This window comes from Rutilus rutilus, assembly GCF_951802725.1.
Source record: "Rutilus rutilus genome assembly, chromosome: 1".
In the NCBI taxonomy this organism is placed as follows: domain Eukaryota; kingdom Metazoa; phylum Chordata; class Actinopteri; order Cypriniformes; family Leuciscidae; genus Rutilus; species Rutilus rutilus.
In genome coordinates, this window is record NC_140209.1 from 13,124,842 (window position 1) to 13,148,525 (window position 23,684).

The 23,684-nt window shown below is 38.1% G+C and overlaps 1 protein-coding gene across 1 annotated transcript; it reads left to right on the top strand.

Moving 5' to 3' along the window:
- The first annotated feature begins 215 nt into the window (after window positions 1-215).
- On the top strand, window positions 216-16,875 carry LOC311287815 (uncharacterized protein). The gene is made up of 3 exons (XM_084404886.1): window positions 216-329; window positions 13,949-14,237; window positions 14,959-16,875. The coding sequence occupies exons 2-3, from the start codon at window positions 14,180-14,182 to the stop codon at window positions 16,227-16,229; spliced, it is 1,329 nt and encodes a 442-aa protein (XP_084261012.1). The 5' UTR covers window positions 216-329; window positions 13,949-14,179; the 3' UTR covers window positions 16,230-16,875.
- The last annotated feature ends 6,809 nt before the right edge of the window (window positions 16,876-23,684 follow it).

Here is a 23,684-nt window from a genome sequence, read left to right on the forward strand (position 1 = left end):
GAATGATTAAAATAAGTCATATGTAAGGTGCCATTGATGTTTACAGTAATTTTGCAATATACACAGTGAAGTAAAGTGCAGCAGAATGTGAAAATAAACATTAAATAACATACCATGTGCAGGACTGAATTTATTTAGATTTTTTAGTGGATTTATCATTTTGTAAATGTGAATTCTAGTGAGGACTTTAATTTTGAAAAGCAGTCACTGACAACCTCTTTGTTCAGCAAGCAGGAAGTACTATAGTACTGCAATAGTTCAGCAAAATGTGGTAGCTGTGTGACATCTCTAAACATTACCTTTCTTTTCATCTGTTAGACGCAATGTCTGTAAGTACACAGTGTTACATTTATTGTGTGATACATTTGAGAAGGTTATTTGATATTAAGATATTTTCTTAGTTTAATTATCCTTGTGTTATTGTCAATCTGTAATTTTCCAATTTCATATTTAGTGATTGTATATTTTGTACATTTAGTCAGTGGTGGAAATGGGCAAAATTCACTGGGCGGACTCTATTTTGAAAAAATAAAAATAAATAAATAGAGGTCATCTGGCTTTAGAGGACCTTTCAGATGTTTAAAAACCTTTATAATCAATAATAACTAAATTACATAAATTATTTATTTTATGTTTCATTTTACCCCCTGGGGTCGGCTATTGCAAATAATAAAAACAAAACGTTGTGTTTTTCATAAATGTATCCCTAAATACCCATATTTTTTCAAAATGATAACTGCAAATCCACCTTTCACTGCCTGGAATTCAGAATTGCAGTGATCCATTTGCATAGCTTTCACCATTCTGTAAAAAATATACTTCAGATTTGTTGTCAAATCTAATTGTGCAGTCAATCGTAAAGCTCTTTCCCTTTTTATGTGTTTTTCAAACAAATGCTGCCACTCAGTCTTTTATGGGGATTTATGGTATTTTTATTATGCATTTGCCAAAACAAAAACTTTTATGATCAAAGACTAGTTTTACCTACAACCACTATATGGCTCCAGAGGATTACTCAATGTGTTTTATCTCTTTTAGATTTAAGTTTAGACATTTCTAAAATCATTATTATATCAATACAATTTTGTTTTTGATGTAGCTGATTTATCTTTTTTAACAAATTATGTAAGAGAGAGCAGCTTCACCATTCTTTCTTCAAAAAGAAAAAAACTTTTAATATATTCTAATTTTGTCAAGAATTATAAAAATTCGGCAATAAGCTCATCATTGTGCTAAAATAGTCTAAATGTTTAGTTTTAAAAACAAATTTAAAAAGCTGGTTATGTCTATTGTGATGTTTCTGCGCAAGTTCAGCAGAGGTTCGGGTTTGTTCCGATCAGAGCTCGTGAGTGGAGAGCGCATTTCTGAATATTCGCTCCGCTCGCTCATTCCGCAGGGTCGCTCGCTCAACACAGAATGGCCTGAGCCTGGCTCGAAAATATGCGGAATATGGGCTGCCTCCGACTAAAAAAAAATTTCTAGTCGAGTTTTTCATAAAGCCATTCGTGGACAAATCGTATTTTTTTAATTACTTAAATAGGCTATATAGCCTACACAGGATAATGAGCGTCACAAAGAACCGGTAAAAGTAATGATTATGAATGTGTCTAAATTAGCAAGGAGACATTTAATTGTTTATTAATAAACTGGTGTTTTCTGTGTTGCTGCAAAGATGAAGTTGACGATGCGGACTTGCCATGAACGCCAGAGAGAAATGCACACTTTCATATGGATTTCATAATCAGAGAGTAGCCTATTTCTTTTGGTTTTGAATATTTTCGTTTAAAAGTAGACATTTCAAGCTTTCTATAATAGATAGCCTATATTTCTAAAATCTGTGAGGCACAAGCTGAGTTTCGGCGCCCTCCATTCACGTGAAATGCAAAGTGATCGTGCCGGCATCTTATTACATTGTCTGCTATATAGGCTAATTGTTTCTTATTTATTAAATACAGGTAGCCTAATTGTTTGATAAAACATTGATCAAAATTAAGATACAATTTATACAAAACGAAAATCTTTTAAAAAGAGTCTTTCTACAAAAAACAAAAAAACAAAAAAAAAAACTCTTATCCATGTCATCTTTCTCGCGACCAGTGCCGTTGCTAGGAGGGCGCCAGCGCCTCTGCCTCGCGAGTGGATGATAGCCCTGAAGACGCCTAGCAATGGTATACCTTTAGTGGTAGCATACCTTTAGTTAAGTTATACCTCAAGAGTCTTCGTAGCGCACTAAGAGACAACGCCAGGTATGATGCGATGCGTAATTGAGATTCCAAAGCGCTCTTCTTTGGTCAGAACCATGGAGAGCGATCGTGGATCGGTCCGTCCTATGCACCGAAACTTTTCACAATGCAACAAAATATTCAAAGAGCATCAAGCTATTAAAATCTATATTATGTACTCACAGATAATATAACAGTAGGCTATAGGCCTATATTAGTCAGTAATTTTTCTTAGGTTAAACAGTGATTGGATAACGTTTTTAATTTAACGTTTTTAAATTAAGGCCTACCACAATTGGTTTGACCCATCCAAAACTGGAATCCTGGCGCCGTGCCTGTTTTGTGCATCTCACGCATGTATTTCTGGATTAGCCTACAGTGTGCGTTTCTGGATCTGTCACTTTTTTTTTTTTTTTACTCGATACGTGTAACGCAAATTCGATTTCGAAATCCGAAAAGCTCTTTTCGAACAAAACAACCGGTTAATTTTAAGATGGCCATTTTTTTATTATTTTAGACCGGATCATTTCAGCTAAATAGGCTACAGCTTACCCATACGAAAGTTATGACATCTGTTAAAGTAACGGTTTCTATTCAGATTTTCGAACAATATTACAGTTCATCATCCAATATTATTTATTTACCTCAAGCGGTCTGTTGTGAAGTTCTGTGAGTAGTAAGAAAGACGCGCACTGATAGAGAAGCATTTCCATTGGCTGCAGTCTGCAGGCATTGGCCAATAACAAAAGACGACATAGCGCAGGCAATTTTACAGAATGTCATTGATAAATATCAATATCCCTCTAAGTTTTTATTATCATGTGCTACGTTTATGTAGCTATTATATTGTAGATAAAATATAGTAATCGTTACAATGTCCACAAAAAAAAAAAAAAAAAAAAAAAAAATAATATAACCATTTTTTTTTTCAACTGGAACGCCGTCCCCCCTCGAAATTCACTCCCCCACTCCGTCCCCCCGCGTCCCCCCCCATTTCCAGCCCTGCATTTAGTTGAATACATAAATAATATTGTACATAAGTACATAATTGTATAAGTTGTATGATCGTTTTCAGTTTCAGTTTTCAGGGGGAAATCTGCGTGCATATGGTGACGCAAAAGTGTGTGAAATTCAATGTAGTATGCACTCCAGGCGGTAATGTGAAGCACTGATCGGTGCCTTCACTGTCTAGCAGACTTTTGCGTTTTTACCGTTTATATGGAAACGCGACGGTGGAGCGTTTTTAACACTTGTGTTATGTTGCGGGTCAATTTGACCCGTTTAGATTTTATAGTTGCTGGAAATACTGGTTAACCTATGTTTTTTTTTCTTGATATTTTGTGACTTTTTTGCATTTATCATCAAGAACATGCATGCAAAGTTTCAGCATGCTGGTGTTTTTTGACATATACAAACCAAATTACTGTTCCTTTCGTGATGTTCGACCCGCATATTTTAATGCTCTAAGGCAACTGTACGGACCCAAAATAATAATATTTCTTGGTTATATGTTTTTGTTTTTTTTCACTACCTTATGAAGCAAAAAAAAAAAAAAAAAGAAGGTTTTCCACACTTATTTCAATACAGAAAAATATTTTGTCAGCCACAGATGGTAAAAATTACCTATCATTTATTTTTTCAAGCTACCTGAAATAATATTAAATCTTTTTTTTTTTCTTGATATTTTGTGACTTTTTTGCATTTATCATCATGAACATGCATGCAAAGTTTCAGCATGCTGGTGTTTTTTGACATATACAAACCAAATTACTGTTCCTTTCGTGATGTTCGACCCGCATATTTTAATGCTCTAAGGCAACTGTACGGACCCAAAATAATAATATTTCTTGGTTATATGTTGTTGTTTTTTTCACTACCTTATGAAGCAAAAAAAAAAAAAAAAAGGTTTTCCACACTTATTTCAATACAGAAAAATATTTTGTCAGCCACAGATGGTAAAAATTACCTATCATTTATTTTTTCAAGCTACCTGAAATAATATTAAATCTTTTTTTTTTTTCTTGATATTTTGTGACTTTTTTGCATTTATCTTCATGAACATGCATGCAAAGTTTCAGCATGCTGGTGTTTTTTGACATATACAAACCAAATTACTGTTCCTTTCGTGATGTTCGACCCGCATATTTTAATGCTCTAAGGCAACTGTACGGACCCAAAATAATAATATTTCTTGGTTATATGTTTTTTTTTTTCACTACCTTATGAAGCAAAAAAAAAAAAAAAAAAAAGGTTTTCCACACTTATTTCAATACAGAAAAATATTTTGTCAGCCACAGATGGTAAAAATTACCTATCATTTATTTTTTCAAGCTACCTGAAATAATATTAAATCTTTTTTTTTTTCTTGATATTTTGTGACTTTTTTGCATTTATCTTCATGAACATGCATGCAAAGTTTCAGCATGCTGGTGTTTTTTGACATATACAAACCAAATTACTGTTCCTTTCGTGATGTTCGACCCGAATATTTTAATGCTCTAAGGCAACTGTACGGACCCAAAATAATAATATTTCTTGGTTATATGTTTTTTTTTTTTCACTACCTTATGAAGCAAAAAAAAAAAAAAAAAAGGTTTTCCACACTTATTTCAATACAGAAAAATATTTTGTCAGCCACAGATGGTAAAAATTACCTATCATTTATTTTTTCAAGCTACCTGAAATAATATTAAATCTTTTTTTTTTTTCGATATTTTGTGACTTTTTTGCATTTATCTTCATGAACATGCATGCAAAGTTTCAGCATGCTGGTGTTTTTTTTTTTTTTTTTTTGACATATACAAACAAAATTACTATTACGTTTGTGATGTTCGCAGGTCAATTTGACCCCCATAGGGTATTCAAAAGCAACTGTACAGACACAACATAAAAACATTTATTTTATGTATGTCAGGGCATCAACTCCAGTTCTAAAGTGTAAGTGTATCTAAAAGTGCTCTAACCCAAACCAAACACACTTGAAAAAGCTAAATCATGGTGTTCAGAATTAATTGCAAATTACAAATGAAAATCTTTGATAGACGCAGATAGTAAAATAAGCTCTCATTTATATATTAAATATATCTGAAATATCTTGAGACTTAGAGATTAATTGATTAATGATTAATTATTATGATGATGATTCAGTTATGATGTTCTAAGCAAAAAAAAAAAAAAAGTATATTCAAATATATATAAATATAATGTATATTCAAATTGTGTCAAAGCAAAACAGTTTTAGAAAATGGTTAAAAAACATTTTCATTAAATCATATCTTCAGATATATATTTTTGGGAATATTTGACAAATGTTGATATTAAAAGTTTACAGTTTGTACCTGAATCTTTGTTGTTTTTCATAGTGTGATTTTTGAGGAATTGTATTGAATCCAATGCGGGTCAATTTGACCCGGACCATAAGGGGAGTGCACAGAATTCCAACATAACACAAGGGTTAAGATTTCCACTCTGGAGGGTGGTTTCACTTTTTTGCGTTTTTAAGCCCCAAAAACGCCGTCCCCGTCTAAACGAAAGGCACATCTGATAAAATATTTTTACGTTTTCACCCGCGAGCCTTCTCGTGTAAACAGGGCCTGAGGCTCATCAATATTAACAGATCTGCTGAAAACACTCTTTATTTCATGACAATAGTTCCTGTTTTCACCTCATTTATTATGCTGATGTCTTCAGATCTCCTGTAAATTGTCACTTATAGCTCATTTCATTGGTGTCAGCAGACTGAGGGGATTTGATGATTACAAATACAAATGTATTTTTGCTTTTCTTACATTTCTTTACTACTTTCTAGATATTTGCCCTTATTTAAATAAAGAAACAGAATAATATTAGAAATAGAAATAAAAATGTGTGAAATTGCATATATTGTTTAACTATAGACAGACAGATACATTATTAATTGTGCCAATTAGCAAAAGACAAAAAGTATACAGCAAAAAAAAAAAAATATATATATATATATATATTTAGTAGGGCTGTAACGATTCATCAACTACATCGATGTATCGATTTATATTCTTAATGATCCAACTACATCAATCTGTGCTCCTCGCAAGTTATATCGATCTAGACATATCGATCTAACATCGTTTTAAAAGGTAATGAATCGATTGTATCGATACTAGGAAATAACGCATTGGATTTAAGCACGTCAGACTTTATAAGGATGTTTTTTTCTTAGCACTTTTAATGATAAAGGCGTTAAACGTTACTCGGTTCAGTCTGCCTATCTGTGACGTGATCGCCATGCGTGACGCATCTTTCCTCAGAAAAACGGACTTTCCTGTCCTCTCAGCCGCTATACTGCAGTAGCGCGCACTCTTCCATTGCACGCGCAAATGCGGCGGCGCGCGCTGCAGGCTTATATCGTTCACTAGCCTATATATAGAGCACAAAATAAACTACAAGCATGTAATGTCGTTATGTTCTAAATTAGAAAAAAAGTGTTGTCCAGATTCAGTATCTGCGGTCAGATGATGTTGTCAGTGTCATTATTCTATCATTATTTTCATAAATTGTAACGAAATAAAGTCTCTCACCTCAGAAAAACGAAATCTCATGTCCTGTCATCGTTATACTGTGCTCGTAGCGTGCCCTCTTTAGTTGCACGCGCATAATTAATTGATACCTGATTCCCTTTCAATAATTTTTGGCTAAAAAGTCACTGAATCGATTTCAAGTCACTGAATCGTTTTGGATCGTATCGTTCTAAATTAACCAATATCGTCCTTGAATTGTATCGACAACTACAAATCGCGATACGAATTGAATCGTTGTTAAAACGAATCGTTACACCCCTAATATTTAGGCATATTTAGAACAAAAATCATTTGATGACATATTCAAACATTGTATTCAGGGCTTGACATTGACACCCGCCAACCCACCAAATGCGGGTGGATTTTGCTCGTGGCGGGTAACATAGTCACTCCAACTAGCCACTTTGGCGGGTTGAATAACTGTAGTATTTTCAAAAGGCATCTGAAATAAGTGTGACACTACAACTCCCACGAGTATTAGGGCTGTCAACGAATATTCTAAATTCGAATATATATTCGAATAGTTTTAAAAAACAGAATTTCGAAGGTGAAAATTCAGTGTTTCCCCTACCATTATATAAGGGGGGCGCCCCGCCCTCCTAACGGCTCGCCCCGCCCCCCTTGAAGGTCAAGTAAATTTTATTTGATTTTCTTTATAGCGCCAGATTACAATTTATTTTATTCAAAAAAAAACGAAATAGCCCTTAAGTAATATGTTATTTATCTTATTTCCATGATGGCATGTCTTTTCTGTCTGTGTTTGTGCGTTTACAATTATCCCAATGAGTTCGCAAGTGCGCACACACACACAAACAAACACTTGTGTCACATACAGATGAGCACTAGAGGTCAGAGAGAGCGGCGGGAATAATATGTCGCTGAACTAAAGATGGCAACACTCGCTCTACTGCAAGTAGCAGCCAGAGTAGCTCTCCTGCTCTAAGTCTAACGCCCGTTTCACACATATTTCGTTTGCAGTGCGTATGCGGTGAGTATTTTTTTCCGTACCCATGTTAACAGAGCTTTCACACTGCACGCGGATGCAGTCCGTCGATGATCGATCCGTTCCAGTATATGATATATATATTGTCTATGGTATACAGCAGTGCAGAGATCGTTTCCGCACCGAGTCTATTTTCGCTGTGCTACAAACGCTGAATTAAAGTGACAGCGCATGTTTCGTGGTCAAAATTAACACAGATTGACCTGAAAATGTTATTTCACCACAAGTGCGATTAATTAAATAAAATGTAGTAATCTCACCATAAATGTATTTAATTAAACACGACTTTTTTCACTTTAAGACTGGGGTAAAGCAAGGAAAAATACAATTTACCTCAACAAGGCGACATAATGAACGACACCCGTCTTATTCATGGAGGTGGAAAAACAATAAATGCATCATAGAAATAAAAACTTCTCACAAAAAAAACCCATTTAAAATTTGTTTGTCATATAAATGTATTAACTAACATTAACGAACAATGAATGAGCATTATATTTGTTAGTATTTATAAATCTTTTTTTAGTTGTTAGTTAAAAAAAAAAAAAATTTAAGCTCTGGTCCATTTATATTAACAAATACTTCTATAATTTTAACAAAGGTTATTTGCAAAAGTCAATTTTAAAAAGATTTAAGTATGTTTATTTTATTTTTTTAAAGAGATATCTTATGTTAACATTTTTTAACTTTTACAAAGCATTACCCTCCCAGACAACCAATTTATGTGATAGATAGATAGATAGATAGATAGATAGATAGATAGATAGATAGATAGATAGATAGATAGATAGATCGATAGATCGATAGATCGATAGATAGGTAGGTTTAGATACAGCAGTTTCATACACTGCAGGCTTCCACTGGTTTGATTATTTACCGTTTCATGTCAAAGAAAAGTTCCATGTTTACCACAGCACAGCTCGCTCGGAGCGTTCAATGTCGGTTCTATATACTGTAAAACTTCAATTAATGTTAATAATATTTGTTTCAATCACTGAATGAAGCCTGCTATATACTGTAAGAGTCGCGATCTTAAATTGCTTGCACAAAACTCTTGATCAGCACTCAACATTGTTGTTGTTCATTTAAACCGTTATTCGCAGAGAGCGTGACGCCTCATTCGCGCCGCAAGACCTCCAGACGCGCGTAAACGCGTTTTTCTCTTTACATTGACTTAACATTGAAATCACTCGTGCCAGACGTTCTATTCGCGTTTGGTGTGAACCATGGACTGTAAAAAATGGTGTGAACGCAGCATGAGGGTGAGGGCGAGAGAGAGAGAAAGAGTGCCTGCGAGTGCGAGTGAGCGCGAGCGAGCGAGAGTGAGGTCTGCGGTCTTGGCCATTAGTTGATTTACTTGTTTTTGTGTAGGTAATACATTGTCAAATATGTTTCAATTTAAATAAACTACCTATACAAGTAGTTATGTCTCTTTGTATTAATTTGTCCTGTTATTGACGTAATGCGCGTCATTGACAAAATGCGCAGATAGTTCAAATATAGAATAGTTCGAATATAGGCTATGTGTTTTTTTTTTTTTAGACGGGAACATTCGAACATCATTTTTGAGCAATTTTGACAGCCCTAATGAGTATTACATGCACACAGTGTTGCCTTGCGCTTGCACGCTAGTGACCGACAACACAGCAACGAAGAGACCGCTAGCTGCCCTGCTGGAGTTACGTCGTATGCCGGTGGAGCTGTGTGGCGACATATAATATAATACATAATACATGGTTTTATTTAAAAAAAGGAGCTTTACACACAACCTTATCAGAGCTAATGATAATGACCTGTATTGTTATATATTTATGTAGTCTTGATTTGGGTGTGTACAGTGGTTTTACATTTAAAAGGGTTGTAAATCTAAATAAATTTAAGCACGCCATAGTCTACTTTTATCAGGTAATTTCACAACAAAAAATGTGGCTAGTAAAAATGCTGTGTGGCTAGTAACTTTGGAAAGTCACTAGCCACATTGGCTAGTGAGCTAAAAAGTTAATGTCAAGCCCTGATTGTATTTAAGGATCATAGTGCAGACCCAAAAATACTCATTGTCATTTTAAATCTTAATACTTTACCACTATCCTTCAAACCACTAGGTTTTACCCATTTGTCAGCTAGAAATTTTTAATCATTTAAATTATTTTAGAGTGAACTCTTAATCTTTTTGATACATGTTATATAAGCACAGGGCAAAATAAATATGTTGCTTAATTTTTACACAAGTATATCTGTTACGCTAACATTATTTAACCTATGTTTTTTTAATTTGTTTACAAAATATATTTTAAACATTAAAATGAACAGGTTACCTGCATTGAATGTGTTTTTCTATGTATTTAAAATCACTTTTAATTTTTATTTGATATAGACTAACATTTGACATCTGGTCTTTGACCCTATAAAAATAAACTTGTTTGAGATGCGCCTTGCCTCGCCTGAAATGTATGCGAGAGTAGGAGTGGCTGCAGTGAGAGGAGGAGTGAAAAAAGCGCAGGCAAGCCGGACAGATCTTTCTTCTCGCAGTGGATCTGACACCTGTGAAATCAAAGGTGGATATCACGGGATTCACGCTCGTGCACAGTGTTGCTAATAAACTGGATGCAATTCAAGCTCTGTTGCTTTTATATGAAAATAAATAAAATGAACAAGACACCCATAGTACTTGTTATTTAATTCCATTCCAAATACATTTATCAATATTTTTTTCTTTAATACAAACATATGTGTTTTTATTTTTTAAATTTTTTTTATAAAAATTTAATTGCATAACCCATAGAGATCGCACTAGTTTGGGAATATTCACACATAACATGCACATAAAACATGAGATCAGAGTTTTAAAATCAAACATTTTAAAAGAGAACAATACATCACGGTTGTTTAAACCAATGTGTTTTGGTTCCCTCCCGTGGACCCACCACCTGCAGGAGGGACCGTAAGGGGCCGGTGCTAAGTGAATCGGGCGGCAGTCGAAGGCGGGGGCCTAGACAACCCGATCCCTGGACGCGGAATCTAGTTCTAGGGACATGGAACGTCACCTCTCTGGCGGGGAAGGAGCCTGAGGTTGTGCGTGAGTTTCAGAGATTCCGACTAGAGATAGTTGGGATCACCTCTACGCACGGCTTGGGCTCTGGAACCACACTCCTCGAGAGAGGATGGACTCTTCACCACTCTGGAGTTGCCCATGGTGAGAGGCGGCGGGCTGGTGTGGGTTTGCTTACAGCCCCCCAGCTCAGCCGCCATGTGTTGGAGTTCACCCCGGTGAACGAGAGGGTCGCTTCCCTGCGCCTTCGGGTCGGGGATAGGTCTCTCACTGTCATTTGTGCCTACGGGCCAAACGGCAGTGCAGAGTACCCGGCCTTCTTGGAGTCTCTGGGAGGGGTGCTGGAAAGTGCTCCGACTGGGGACTCCGTCGTTCTAATGGGGGACTTCAACGCCCATGTGGGCAGCGACAGTGACACCTGGAGGGGCGTGATTGGGAGGAACGGCCCCCCTGATCTGAACCCGAATGGTGTTCTGTTATTGGACTTCTGTGCTAGTTACAGCTTGTCCATAACGAACACCATGTTCAAGCATAAGGGTGTCCATCAGTGCACATGGCACCAGGACACCTTAGGCCGGAGGTCGATGATCGACTTTGTGGTCATTTCATCCGATCTCCGGCCGTATGTCTTGGACACTCGGGTGAAGAGAGGGGCGGAGCTTTCAACTGATCACCACCTGGTGGTGAGTTGGATCCGATGGCAGGGGAGGAAGCTGGACAGACTCGGCAGACCCAAACCTACTGTGAGGGTCTGTTGGGAACGTTTGGCCGAATCTCCTGTCAGAGAGATCTTCAACTCCCACCTACGGCAGAGCTTCGACCAGATCCCGAGGGAGTGTGGAGATATTGAGTCCGAGTGGACCATGTTCTCCACCTCCATTGTCAACGCGGCCACTCGGAGCTGTGGCCGTAAGGTCTCCGGTGCCTGTCGAGGCGGCAATCCCCGAACCCGGTGGTGGACACCGGAAGTAAGGGATGCCGTCAAGCTGAAGAAGGAGTCCTATCGGGCCTGGCTGGCTTGTGGGACTCCTGAGGCAGCTGATGGGTACCGAAGGGCCAAGTGGACTGCAGCCCGGGTGGTTGTGGAGGCAAAAACTCGGGCCTGGGAGGAGTTCGGTGAGGCCATGGAGAAAGACTATCGGTCGGCCTCGAAGAGATTCTGGCAAACCGTCCGGCGCCTCAGGAGGGGGAAGCAGTGCCCTACCAACGCTGTTTACAGTTGAGGTGGGCAGCTGTTACCTGGGGATATTACCCGACGGTGGAATGAATACTTCGAGGATCTCCTCAATCCCGCCGTCACGTCTTCCATTGAGGAAGCAGAGGCTGAGGGCTCGGAGGGGGACTCGTCCATCACCCACGCTGAAGTCACCGAGGTAGTCAAGAAACTCCTCGGTGGCAAGGCACCGGGGGTGGATGAGATCCACCCTGAGTACCTCAAGTCTCTGGATGTTGTGGGGCTGTCTTGGCTGACACGCCTCTGCAGCATCGCGTGGCGGTCAGGGACAGTGCCTTTGGACTGGCAGACCGGGGTGGTGGTCCCTCTTTTCAAGAAGGGGGACCGGAGGGTGTGCTCCAACTATAGGGGGATCACACTTCTCAGCCTCCCTGGGAAAGTCTATGCCAGGGTACTGGAGAGGAGAATCCGGCCGATAGTAGAACCTCGGATTCAGGAGGAACAGTGTGGTTTTCGTCCCGGTCGTGGAACACTGGACCAGCTCTATACCCTCTACAGGGTGCTGGAGGGCTCATGGGAGTTTGCCCAACCAATCCACATGTGCTTTGTGGATTTGGACGAAGGCATTCGACTGTGTCCCTCGTGGCATCTTGTGGAGGGTGCTCTGGGAGTATGGGGATCGGGGCCCTTTGCTAAGGGCTATCCGGTCCCTGTACGACCGGAGCAGGAGCTTGGTTCGCATTGCCGGCAGTAAGTCAGACTTGTTCCCGGTGCATGTTGGACTCCGGCAGGGCTGCCCTTTGTCGCCGGTTCTGTTCATAATTTTTATGGACAGAATTTCTAGGCGCAGCCAGGGGCCGGAGGGGGTCAGGTTTGGGGACCACACGATTTAATCTCTGCTCTTTGCGGATGATGTTGTCGTGCTGGCCTCATCAAACCAGGACCTCCAGCATGCACTGGGACGGTTTGCAGCCGATTGTGAAGGGGCTGGGATGAGAATCAGCACCTCCAAATCCGAGGCCATGGTTCTCAGTAGGAAAAGGGTGGTTTGCCCGCTTCAGGTTGGTGGAGAGCTCCTGCCTCAAGTGGAGGAGTTCAAGTATCTTGGGGTCTTGTTCACGAGTGAGGGAAGGATGGAACGGGAGATTGACAGGCGGATCGGTGCAGCTTCTGCAGTAATGCGGTCCCTGTACCGCTCTGTCGTGGTGAAGAAGGAGCTGAGCCGCAAGGCAAAGCTCTCGATTTACCGGTCAATCTACGTTCCTACTCTCACCTATGGTCATGAGCTGTGGGTCATGACCGAAAGGACAAGATCCCTCATACAAGCGGCCGAAATGAGCTTTCTCCGCAGGGTGGCTGGGCGATCCCTTAGAGATAGGGTGAGAAGCTCGGCCACTCGGGAGGAGCTCAGAGTAGAGCCGCTGCTCCTCCACATCGAGAGGGGTCAGTTGAGGTGGCTCGGGCATGTTTTCCGGATGCCTCCTGGACGCCTTCCCGGGAAGGTGTTCCGGGCATGTCCCACTGGGAGGAGACCCCGGGGAAGACCTAGGACACGCTGGAGAGACTATGTCTCCCGGCTGGCCTGGGAACGCCTCGGAGCTGGAGGAAGTGTCTGGGGAGAGGGAAGTCTGGGCATCCCTGCTTAGACTGCTGCCCCCGTGACCCGGTCCCGGATAAGCGGTAGAAGATAGATGGATGGATGGATGGATGGATGTTTAAACCAATGAGCATTAAGCTGTGTCGTCAGCAAATCGTTTCCCATCATGCTTTTGATCAGCACAGTCGGTGGAGAGCAACTGCGCTCGACTGCAGAATCCGACACGTCCGCCTTGCGGACTCGGACACATTTCTAACCGGCATGCATCTCGCGCTGATCACCGGTGATCGGTTCTGCGCAGATTTTGCTCATCTCAAACAAGCCTATTTTTGTTTTGTTTTTTGCAGATCATCTCCTCCTACCAATCTGCAGTTCAGTCAATGAAGCTCCGCCCACAGCAGTCACATGGACAATGAAGCTCCACCCACAACAATTCCATCATCAGTGAAGCTCTTCCCACAGCAATTCCCCAATAAATGCTGTAAATTCCCATCAGCTACAAGTGAAGACGAGCATCAGAGCATCAGGAAGAGCTGAAATCTGCAAAGACTGAGTTTATTAAAGAGGACAGTGAGAACATGAGTGATCCAGAACCCTGCAGAATGAAACACACTGAAGATCCTGAAGAACAGAGAGGTTGGTGTTTATTCTTCATTCATTCATGATACTGAAGATCATTCATGTTAGAAACTTTCAAGCACTTCATCACTTTTAGATAAACAGTTCAAGTATCGAATAGGAACTGAATTTTCAACAAATGGTCAGTAGAGGGAGGTTTGAGAAACTTTCATATTGATTGTCAACATGAGGTCAAACTAAGAATAATTTTAGCTCTGGTTCACTTCTTTTTTTTTGCAACTATGTTGGAATACACCAAATGTTTTATGAATTATGAATTCCAAAAACCAAATGTATTAACCAAATGTTGGATATTTCTCAGTATAGTTTAAACATTTTAGCAATAAACTTTTTAGCAATATTTTTTTTTTTTGTTGCAATAAACAGTAAACTATATCAAGCAAATTAACTTTCCAGAATGGATGACAGGGTTGTGAGCATAACTTAAGCAAAATATGATTCATAGTTACTGTTAAAGTTGTATTTTCCATAAATTATAGACGTTATTCTAATTATATTTCCTTAAAAAATGACTTTGATAGAGAGCAGAGTGGGAAATGAGTTCGCCAAACTCGAACTGGAACACAGGGAAACTCACTTTATTTTTAATAATAAAAAATAAATAAAAAACAGCAAAATGGTAATATTTTATAGCAGTTGTCTACTTTAATGTTCTTTCACTTAATTTATTTTCTCTTGTATTATTTTGATGAATAATAATATTTTTGTTTCACTTCAGACCTGATGGAAGAGAGCGAGGAGAGAGAAGAACTGAGTGAAGTAAAGGAGGAGAGTGAAGAACTGAGTGAAGTAAAGGAGGAGAGTGAAGAACTGAGTGAAGTGAAGGAGGAGAGTGAAGAACTGAGTGAAGTGGAGGAGGAGAGTGAAGAACTGAGTGAAGTGAAGGAGGAGAGCGAAGAACTGAGTGAAGTGGAGGAGGAACATCATGTCAAACCTGGAGAAAAACCTTTGAGTCGCTCAAAGACTAAAAAGACATTTTTAAAGAAAAGAAAAGACAAGAAATCTTTCACCTGCACTCAGTGTGGAAAGAGTTTCACAGTCAAACAAAGACTTGATGTTCACATGAGAGTTCACACTGGAGAGAGGCCGTTCACATGTGATCAGTGTGAAAAGAGTTTCACAAGCAAACAACACATTGAGATTCACATGAGAGTTCACACTGGAGAAAAGCCTTGCACATGCGATCAGTGTGGGAAGAGTTTCACACAATCATCATACCTTAAGATTCACATGAGAATCCACACTAGAGAAAAGCCGTTCACATGTGATCAATGCGGGATGGACTTCACACAAAAACAACATCTTAAGTTTCACATGAGGATCCACACGGGAGAAAAACCTTGCGTATGCTTTCAGTGCGGGAAGAGTTTCACACAATCATCATCCCTTAATGTTCACATGAGGATCCACACTGGAGAGAAGCCATTCACATGTAATCAGTGTGGCAAAACATTTCTCTGTGCATCAAACCTGAAGTCACACCTGACAGTTCATACGAAGGAGAAGCCACATTCATGTTCTGTGTGTGGAAAGAGTTTTTCATCGCTGCCATATTTAAAAGTACATCAGAAAATGCACACTGGTGTGAGAGAGTACATGTGCTTTGAGTGTGAGTCGACTTTTATTACAGCGGGCAATTTAAAACAGCACCAGATTATTCACACTGGAGAACAACCTTACAAGTGTTCACACTGTGACAAGAGATTCAGTCAGTCAAGAAGTCTGAAAAGACATGAGAGGACCCACAGCAGAGAGAAGCCGCACACGTGTGATCAGTGTGGAGAGATTTTCTGTTTTAAAACTCACCTGAAGCGACACATGAAGATCCATGCAGTGGAGAAACCGGATCATCATGATCCATGTGGAGAGAGGTTCCTTCAGTTATCTTCAGTTACTCACTCAAATGGAAAACAACGTGACGTGAACAAGAAAGGAAAAACAGAAGCCGAAAAATCTGTCACCTCTTCAGGTCTCCTGCCCTCAGTGTAAAAAACGCTTCAATGTAAATCAGGTCTGAAGATTCACATGAGAGTTCACACTGTGTAGAAGCGGCTCAGGATTTCGCTCTGAAATCACTTCTGCTTCTCTTTATGTAGAAAGACCATTTAACTGTGATCAGTGCGGTAAACAGTTTCATTGGGCGTCAGTCCTGAAGAAACACCTGAAGATTCATACAAAGGAGAAGATTCATTAGTAATATATATCACAGCAGAAAAGACACGGCAGTGTGTGTTTCAGTGCTGAAGTCCTTTACTACAGATGATGAACTGAAAGAGTGCCAGGAAATTCACACTGGAAAAAAAATAATAATAATTTTGAAGGCAAAAGTTCAAGAGATGAAGAAGAGGACATAACACTTTTAAAAGAGTCATGAATCTGATAATGTTTAACTCGTTATTCATTGTTTTTCATCTGAACATCTAGTTTCTCTTCCACTTCTACTCTTCAATGCAAACTCAAGATATACTTTCATGTATCTTTGAAACTGGGCGCTTTTCTTCTCTTCCTCTCTTGAGATGCTTTGGCTCTTATAAGTCTGTAAAGAGAGAGATCTGTCTCATTCTCCTTCAGTTTTACTTAATGTTTGTAATTGCATCATGCAATGATTGATTAAACGTTATAATTTTTATCAACACCTCATTTTTACCTCTATTTTCTGTTGATTCTGCTTGAATCTGGAATAATTTGAGATCTGAAAGTTATGAAGTAGCCTGATATGATTGCTTTTTGAGCTTTCCATGTTTTAATTTTCTCAAAATAGCTTTTAAATGCATAATAAATTATATTTATATTTATGACTGACACTGAATGAGATTGCTGTCTGTCTACATTATTAACAGTTTCACCCTTGATATCCAGTATCATATAGACATTTCTAAAAGTTTGTTCTAGTCAGTTTGATGTTTCATTCACACCATGAGGCTTCATGAAGCCAGAACAATTACTATGAACTTAAAGGTAAAAAAGGTTGGGAACCACTGATCCATGTGATAAATTGATAATTTGTGATAAATAACGGTTTTGTCTTTCACTAGAGCAGTTTTACAGGCTTTTATCATCTATCCGGAGACAAATTCAGTGGTCCAGGAGCCGAAGGCAAATTGAAATTTTTGCCCGGTTCAAGTAGTTCAGTGAAGTTGGCAATTCACATATTCGAACTTCCCGGATCAATGACTCATAAAACACAAATTTCAGTTATTTACAATCACAGTAACATAGACAATGAGCTGCAACCTAAATTTCTTAAAAATGAGCTTTATAATATAAATTGATCTCTATGAGCAGGCGGTTGAGAGAGTCTCTGCAAAGTGCAATATAACCCAAAAAACGTTAAATAGTCATTAATTTCAATAAAAATCTCAGGCTTCTTCAGTTGGTGCTGTTGTGGTTTCAAACTTTTTGGGAAATCATTTCTCAGAGATCTTTGATTCCAGAAATATTAGATTTTATTTCACAAACAAAGCCGAACAGGTCCTGCAGAAAGACGCTCCAGCTCAGTGGCAGCTTCTCACATATATATCTACATCCCTTCCAAAAATGGTAATACATTCTATAGATATTTTGAGAAATATTTTGTACCATGTGAAATTACTGAAATAGAATTCTCTGTTGCATCAACATTCTGGCCCTTCAGGCTTCCAAAGTAAAACCCAAAGACAAACACAGAAAGGAAATAATAGTGTACAAATATATAGCTAAATTACTTATTTTCGCAATAATAAAATCTTCAACAGTGCGCGCCCGTGATGCTTTGGAGGCCGATCGCGCCGTCTCTTCCCTCATTGAGTTTCAGCGTCGAGTCTTCTGAGGTGAGGAGAGCAGTTCACAGTATTTCTCATATTTACACAACCATCACACACACTTTATACAGTTTGATTAAGCGACAGGCTCATTTCTGTATTGTTTTCATTGATCACAGCGATACTTGTGCGTCTTTTCTGGCGTCTTCCTTCTGAAATAAACATTTAGTGCAGCAGCAGCGAGCATGAGGAGAATATGTTGAGTTCATTCAGACCTGAGCGATTTTGTGTTCGTTTGTGTGATTGTCTCGATGTTTGTGTGAGAACTGTTACTGAATGTCAAGTCAAGAGTTTGAGATCTGTGAGGGGAATTGATAGGAATCGATCCCAAGTGTTGCTGTTGCCTTTTTCATGTTTACCTTTATTTCTTTGTCGACATTTATCTTTGGCAGATTACATTTACTTATTAAAATTGACTTTATATTGCCCCTGTATGAGTAACGAACTAGGGAAATTTCAAATCTATATATCCATGGGAATATAGATACATTTTATTGAAGTTTGACACCAGAAACGTTACATTTTCTTTTATTTTTAAGAGTATTATGATCATTGTCAGTTTCTGTACATACAAATCTGTAACATGTTAATGATTGAATTACTTATTGCAATTAATAGTTATTATAAAGTCAAACTAATTTTAAATTTACATATTATAGTTTTGTAGTTATTTGCCTGTAGCGGTTCACAAAGATAGGTTATTTAATTATTTTGTTCTATTATTGATGATTTATCCATGTTAACACAGTATTGTTTTTCAATAGAGCAGTTTAACAGACTTTTATCATCTATCCTGACTCAAATAATGTGTTTCTAACAGCAAACACTCAGAATAAAGTGAGATGATCTGCTGATGATCCTGAATGGCTTGTTGAATGAGTGTTGATAGTCTGAGGCTCATCAATATTAACAGATCTGCTGAAAACACTCTTTATTTCATGACAATAGTTCCAGTTCTCACCTCATTTATTATGCTGATGTCTTCAGATCTCCTGTAAATTGACACTTAACGCTCATTTCATTGGTGTCAACAGACTGAGGGGATTTGATGATTATACATTTATTTCTGAGTTTAACAGTTTTTCTTATCATTATTTTTTATTTGGATGAATTTACATTAAAATATTAATGTTTTTCTTTATTTCTGCATATTGTAGAACATTTTTCTTGATTATCAACTGGATTAAGTGAAATCTATGAGAATATTATCAAAGACATTATACTATTATATCTGGCTCAGGGCAGAAGCATAAGAAAAACAAATGTGTTGATCACCTTTGAGTATATATGTTTGATACTGGACTCTGGAGTTGCTTTTGCAAAAGCACTCGACTTAGTTAGATTGAATAATTTCTTGGATAGTAAGGTTTTTTTGGGGGGGCATTTTTAATGAAGTGACAGACTCCACAACAATATTCCTATATTTGAATGAAGAAGGAGCATAATTTTTGGGTTATGAATTGAATGAGTATCAGTTACTTTATGATAGACAGAAAGACTTTTTTACAGATGTGTATTTAGTTTAAAAACACTCACTAACTGATATATTTTTTTGTATAATATTATTTTAATTTTAATATAATTAAATTTTTATATTTTGGAAGATAAGCTCCTCCCACATCAGTCACATCACCAATGAAGCCCCTCCTACAGCAATTCTCCAATAAATGCTGTAAATTCCCATCAGCTACAAGTGAAGACGAGCATCAGAGCATCAGGAAGAGCTGAAATCTGCAAAGACTGAGTTTATTAAAGAGGACAGTGAGAACATGAGTGATCCAGAACCCTGCAGAATGAAACACACTGAAGATCCTGAAGAACAAAGAGGTTGGTGTTTATTCTTCATTCATTCATGATGCTGAAGAACATTCATGTTAGAAACATTCAAGCACTTCATCACTTTTAGATAAACAGTTAAACTATGAAATGGTACAGATTTTCAACAAATGGTCAGTAGAGGGAGGTTGGAGAAATGTGTATATTGATTGTCAACATCAGGTCAAATTATCTCCCTTATTTACACTTATTTTATATCTGGTTCGCTTTTTTTGCTACTGTTTTAGCAAAATGTCAGACACCTTCTAATATAGTTTACAACATTGTGTTTAAATACAGTGTATATATTTTAGATTATTATTTTTTAAGCAGCAAACAGCAAAATATCAAGTAAGTGAACTTTCCAGAATGGCTGACAGAATTGTAATTAAATTACTTTGTGCACCGATAAGACAGAGCATGCAGAAAACCTTCTACCACACCATTGGATTCAGACGTTGGGACAATTGTTTTACCTTGTTAAAAAATCCTAACAAATACTGAGAAATAATTTTATTTGAACACCACTAGGCACTATTGTATAAATGTTAATATTACATTAAATAGTACACAAGTAATTGTGTCATTAATCAAATATATTTAATATTTCTCACTTTTGTGTCTAATGTCTTAAAAATAATAATTGAAATATCAATATACCTCATTCATGCACTTAATTAATGAAACCATATTATTTATCATAATATTTTATAGCAATTTCTGCCATTACATCAGGGCTCACTTTCATATTTTTCTCTTTGAATTATTGATGTGCTGCAAATTTGATTATACCTTTTTCTTTCTTGTCAGACCCGATGGAAGTGAAGGAGGAGAGTGAAGAACTGAGTGAAGTGAAGGAGGAGAGTGAAGAACTGAGTGAAGTGAAGGAGGAGAGTGAAGAACTGAGTGAAGTGAAGGAGGAGAGTGAAGAACTGAGTGAAGTGAAGGAGGAGAGTGAAGAACTGAGTGAAGTGAAGGAGGAACATCATGTCAAACCTGGAGAAAAACCCTTGAGTCACTCAAAGACTAAAATGGCCCTTTTAAACAAAAGAGGAGCCAAGAAATCTTTCACCTGCACTCAGTGTGGAAAGAGTTTATCAAGCAAACAAGGTCTTGAGATTCACTTGAGAGTTCACACTGGAGAGAAGCCGTTCACATGTGATCAATGCGGGAAGAGCTTCGCTCAAAAACAACATCTGAACAAACACAAGAGGATCCACACTGGAGAGAAGTCACATATGTGTGTTCAGTGTGGAAACAGTTTCAGAACCAAGCAAAGTCTTGTGCGTCACATGAGGATCCACACCAGAGAGAAGCCGTTCACATGTGATCAATGCGGCAAAACTTTTGTCTGTGCATCAAACCTGAAGACACACCTGACAGTTCATACGAAGGAGAAGCCGCATTCATGTTCTGTGTGTGGGAAGAGTTTTTCACTTCTGCCATATTTACAAAGACATCAGAAAATCCACACTGGTGTGAGAGAGTACATGTGCTTTGAGTGTGAGAAGACTTTTACTAGAGTGGACAGTTTAAACCTGCACCAGAGAATTCACACTGGAGAAAAACCTTACATGTGTTCACACTGTGACAAGAGATTCAGTCTGTCATCACATCTGAAAACACATGAGAGGATCCACACTGGAGAAAAACCTTACAAGTGTTCACACTGCGGCAAGAGATTTAATGATTTAAAAAGTCTGAAATCACATGCGAGGATTCACACTGGAGAAAAGCCGCACATGTGTGTTCACTGCAGAACTAGTTTCAGACACAAATCAACTCTTAAGCGTCACATAAGAGTTCACACTGGGTAGAAGTGGCTCAGGTTTTCGCTCTGAAATCACTTCTGCTTCTCATTATGAAGAAACACCATTTAACTGTGATCAGTGCAGTAAACAGTTTCATTGGGCGTCAGTCCTGAAGAAACACCTGAAGATTCACACAAAGGAGAAGATTCATTAGTAATATTACAGCAGAAAAGACACGGCGGTGTGTGTTTCAGTGCTGAAGTCCTTTACTACAGAAGATGCACTGAAAGAGTGCCAGAAAATTCACATTGGAGAAGAAGGCCATAACACTTTTAAGAGAGACATGAATCTGATGTAAATGTTTAACTCGTTCTTCATTGTTTTTCATCAGAACATCTAGTTTGTCTTCCACTTCTACTCTTCAATACAAATACAAGATAAATTTCCATGTATCTTTGAAACTTTTCTTCTCTTTTTCTCCTTCTCTTGACGTGCTTTGGCTCTTATAAGTCAGTAAAGAGAGAGATCTGTATCATTCTCCTTCACTTTTACTTAATGTTTGTATTTGCTTAATGTAATTATTGATTAAACTCTTTACTCTCTTTATTTGAGAGCTGTTTTGCCCAAGTGTATGTCGTATTTATCAATCTTTCACTTCCTCGAGTAATCTGCGCCTTTCTACGCCTTTCTCCGCCCCCTACCACAATTTATGAACGTCCACAACTGAACGGCCTACATACAAGTGCAGTTGAATGAAGTTAACTGATGACAACATTAAAAAGAATCAAACGTTTAGCGATCATGAAATAATACAATAAATACATGATAAGATGTCAACAAGCAGGGAGATAATGAAGATCAGTAGTTCTACTCAAACTACTTGTGCACGTAGGCTATGGAAGATTGGTCAAATCTAGCAAGTAGGAAAGTTTAAGTGGGTGACGTGAAAATTTGTAGTGAATGCACCTAGAGAGAAATGCACATAAATACATAATCAGAGAGTAGCCTTTTTCTTTTCGTTTTGAATTATTTCGTTTGAAGACATTTCAAGCTTTGTGTATTTGATGTATTTATCATGTGTGTGTGAGGCATACGCTGAGTTTCATTAAGTTAGTAGGATGAGATGCGCTCCAGCTGACGTGCAATGCAAGTCACCGCTCGGGCGCCTCCATGATTAGTATCTGTTATATTTGCTTCTCTTACTTATTAAATCCAGGCAATTGGTTGATGAAAAATGTATTAAAATTAAGATACAATTTATAGAAAACGAAATTCACTTTAAAGAAAGGTTTTCTACTAAACAAAACTTAATGAAGTGGTCAACATCATGTCTGACCCACTCCATATCCATCTCTTGATATAATGCATCCTATCTTACTCGTGCTGTTCACTTTTCATATTCAACATAGATGGAAAAAAATAACATTATAATATTTTAACAAATATGATACTAAATGAGATTATTTAATGGCTATAACAGTATAGTAGGCCTATAGATTTGTATAGTAACAGTATAGTAGGCCCTTGTGATTTGTAAGAGCACTCTTCCCTTTGATTAGCCTAATTTTGATATTAGTAAAGACAAGAACAGCTTAATAAAAAATATATTGAGGGGTAGCGCTAGGGCTGGTTTTTAGTAAAGCCCCGAATATTTTGTTCAATTGTCTTTCTCACTGAGCAAAGCAATTAATCAGAAAAACAAATGTGAATAAGATTACAGCGGCCGTGATTACCTAATCATGAACAGTGCATATTAGCCTACATTTTTATTTATATTTTTCCCTTTGCATTGAAGGTACTTTTGACGTGCTTTTGCAGCGTTGAGCATTGTAGCCAATCACAGACATGTCTGTTGATCACATCGGCCAATCAGAGGCATTTAAATGAGTCGCTGTGCTGAAGATGTGTTTTGCGCGAGCTCACCGAGTTCACGTTCGCAAACCTGTCATTATTATTGGCAATAAACTTAAGATGCAAATAAGAGATTCACTTGATATTATTATTGATGCTGCTCTGATGCACTACATTACGCAACGCTCTGTTTGTTGTTAGGAAGACTAAAAGTTCAGCGGTCTAGC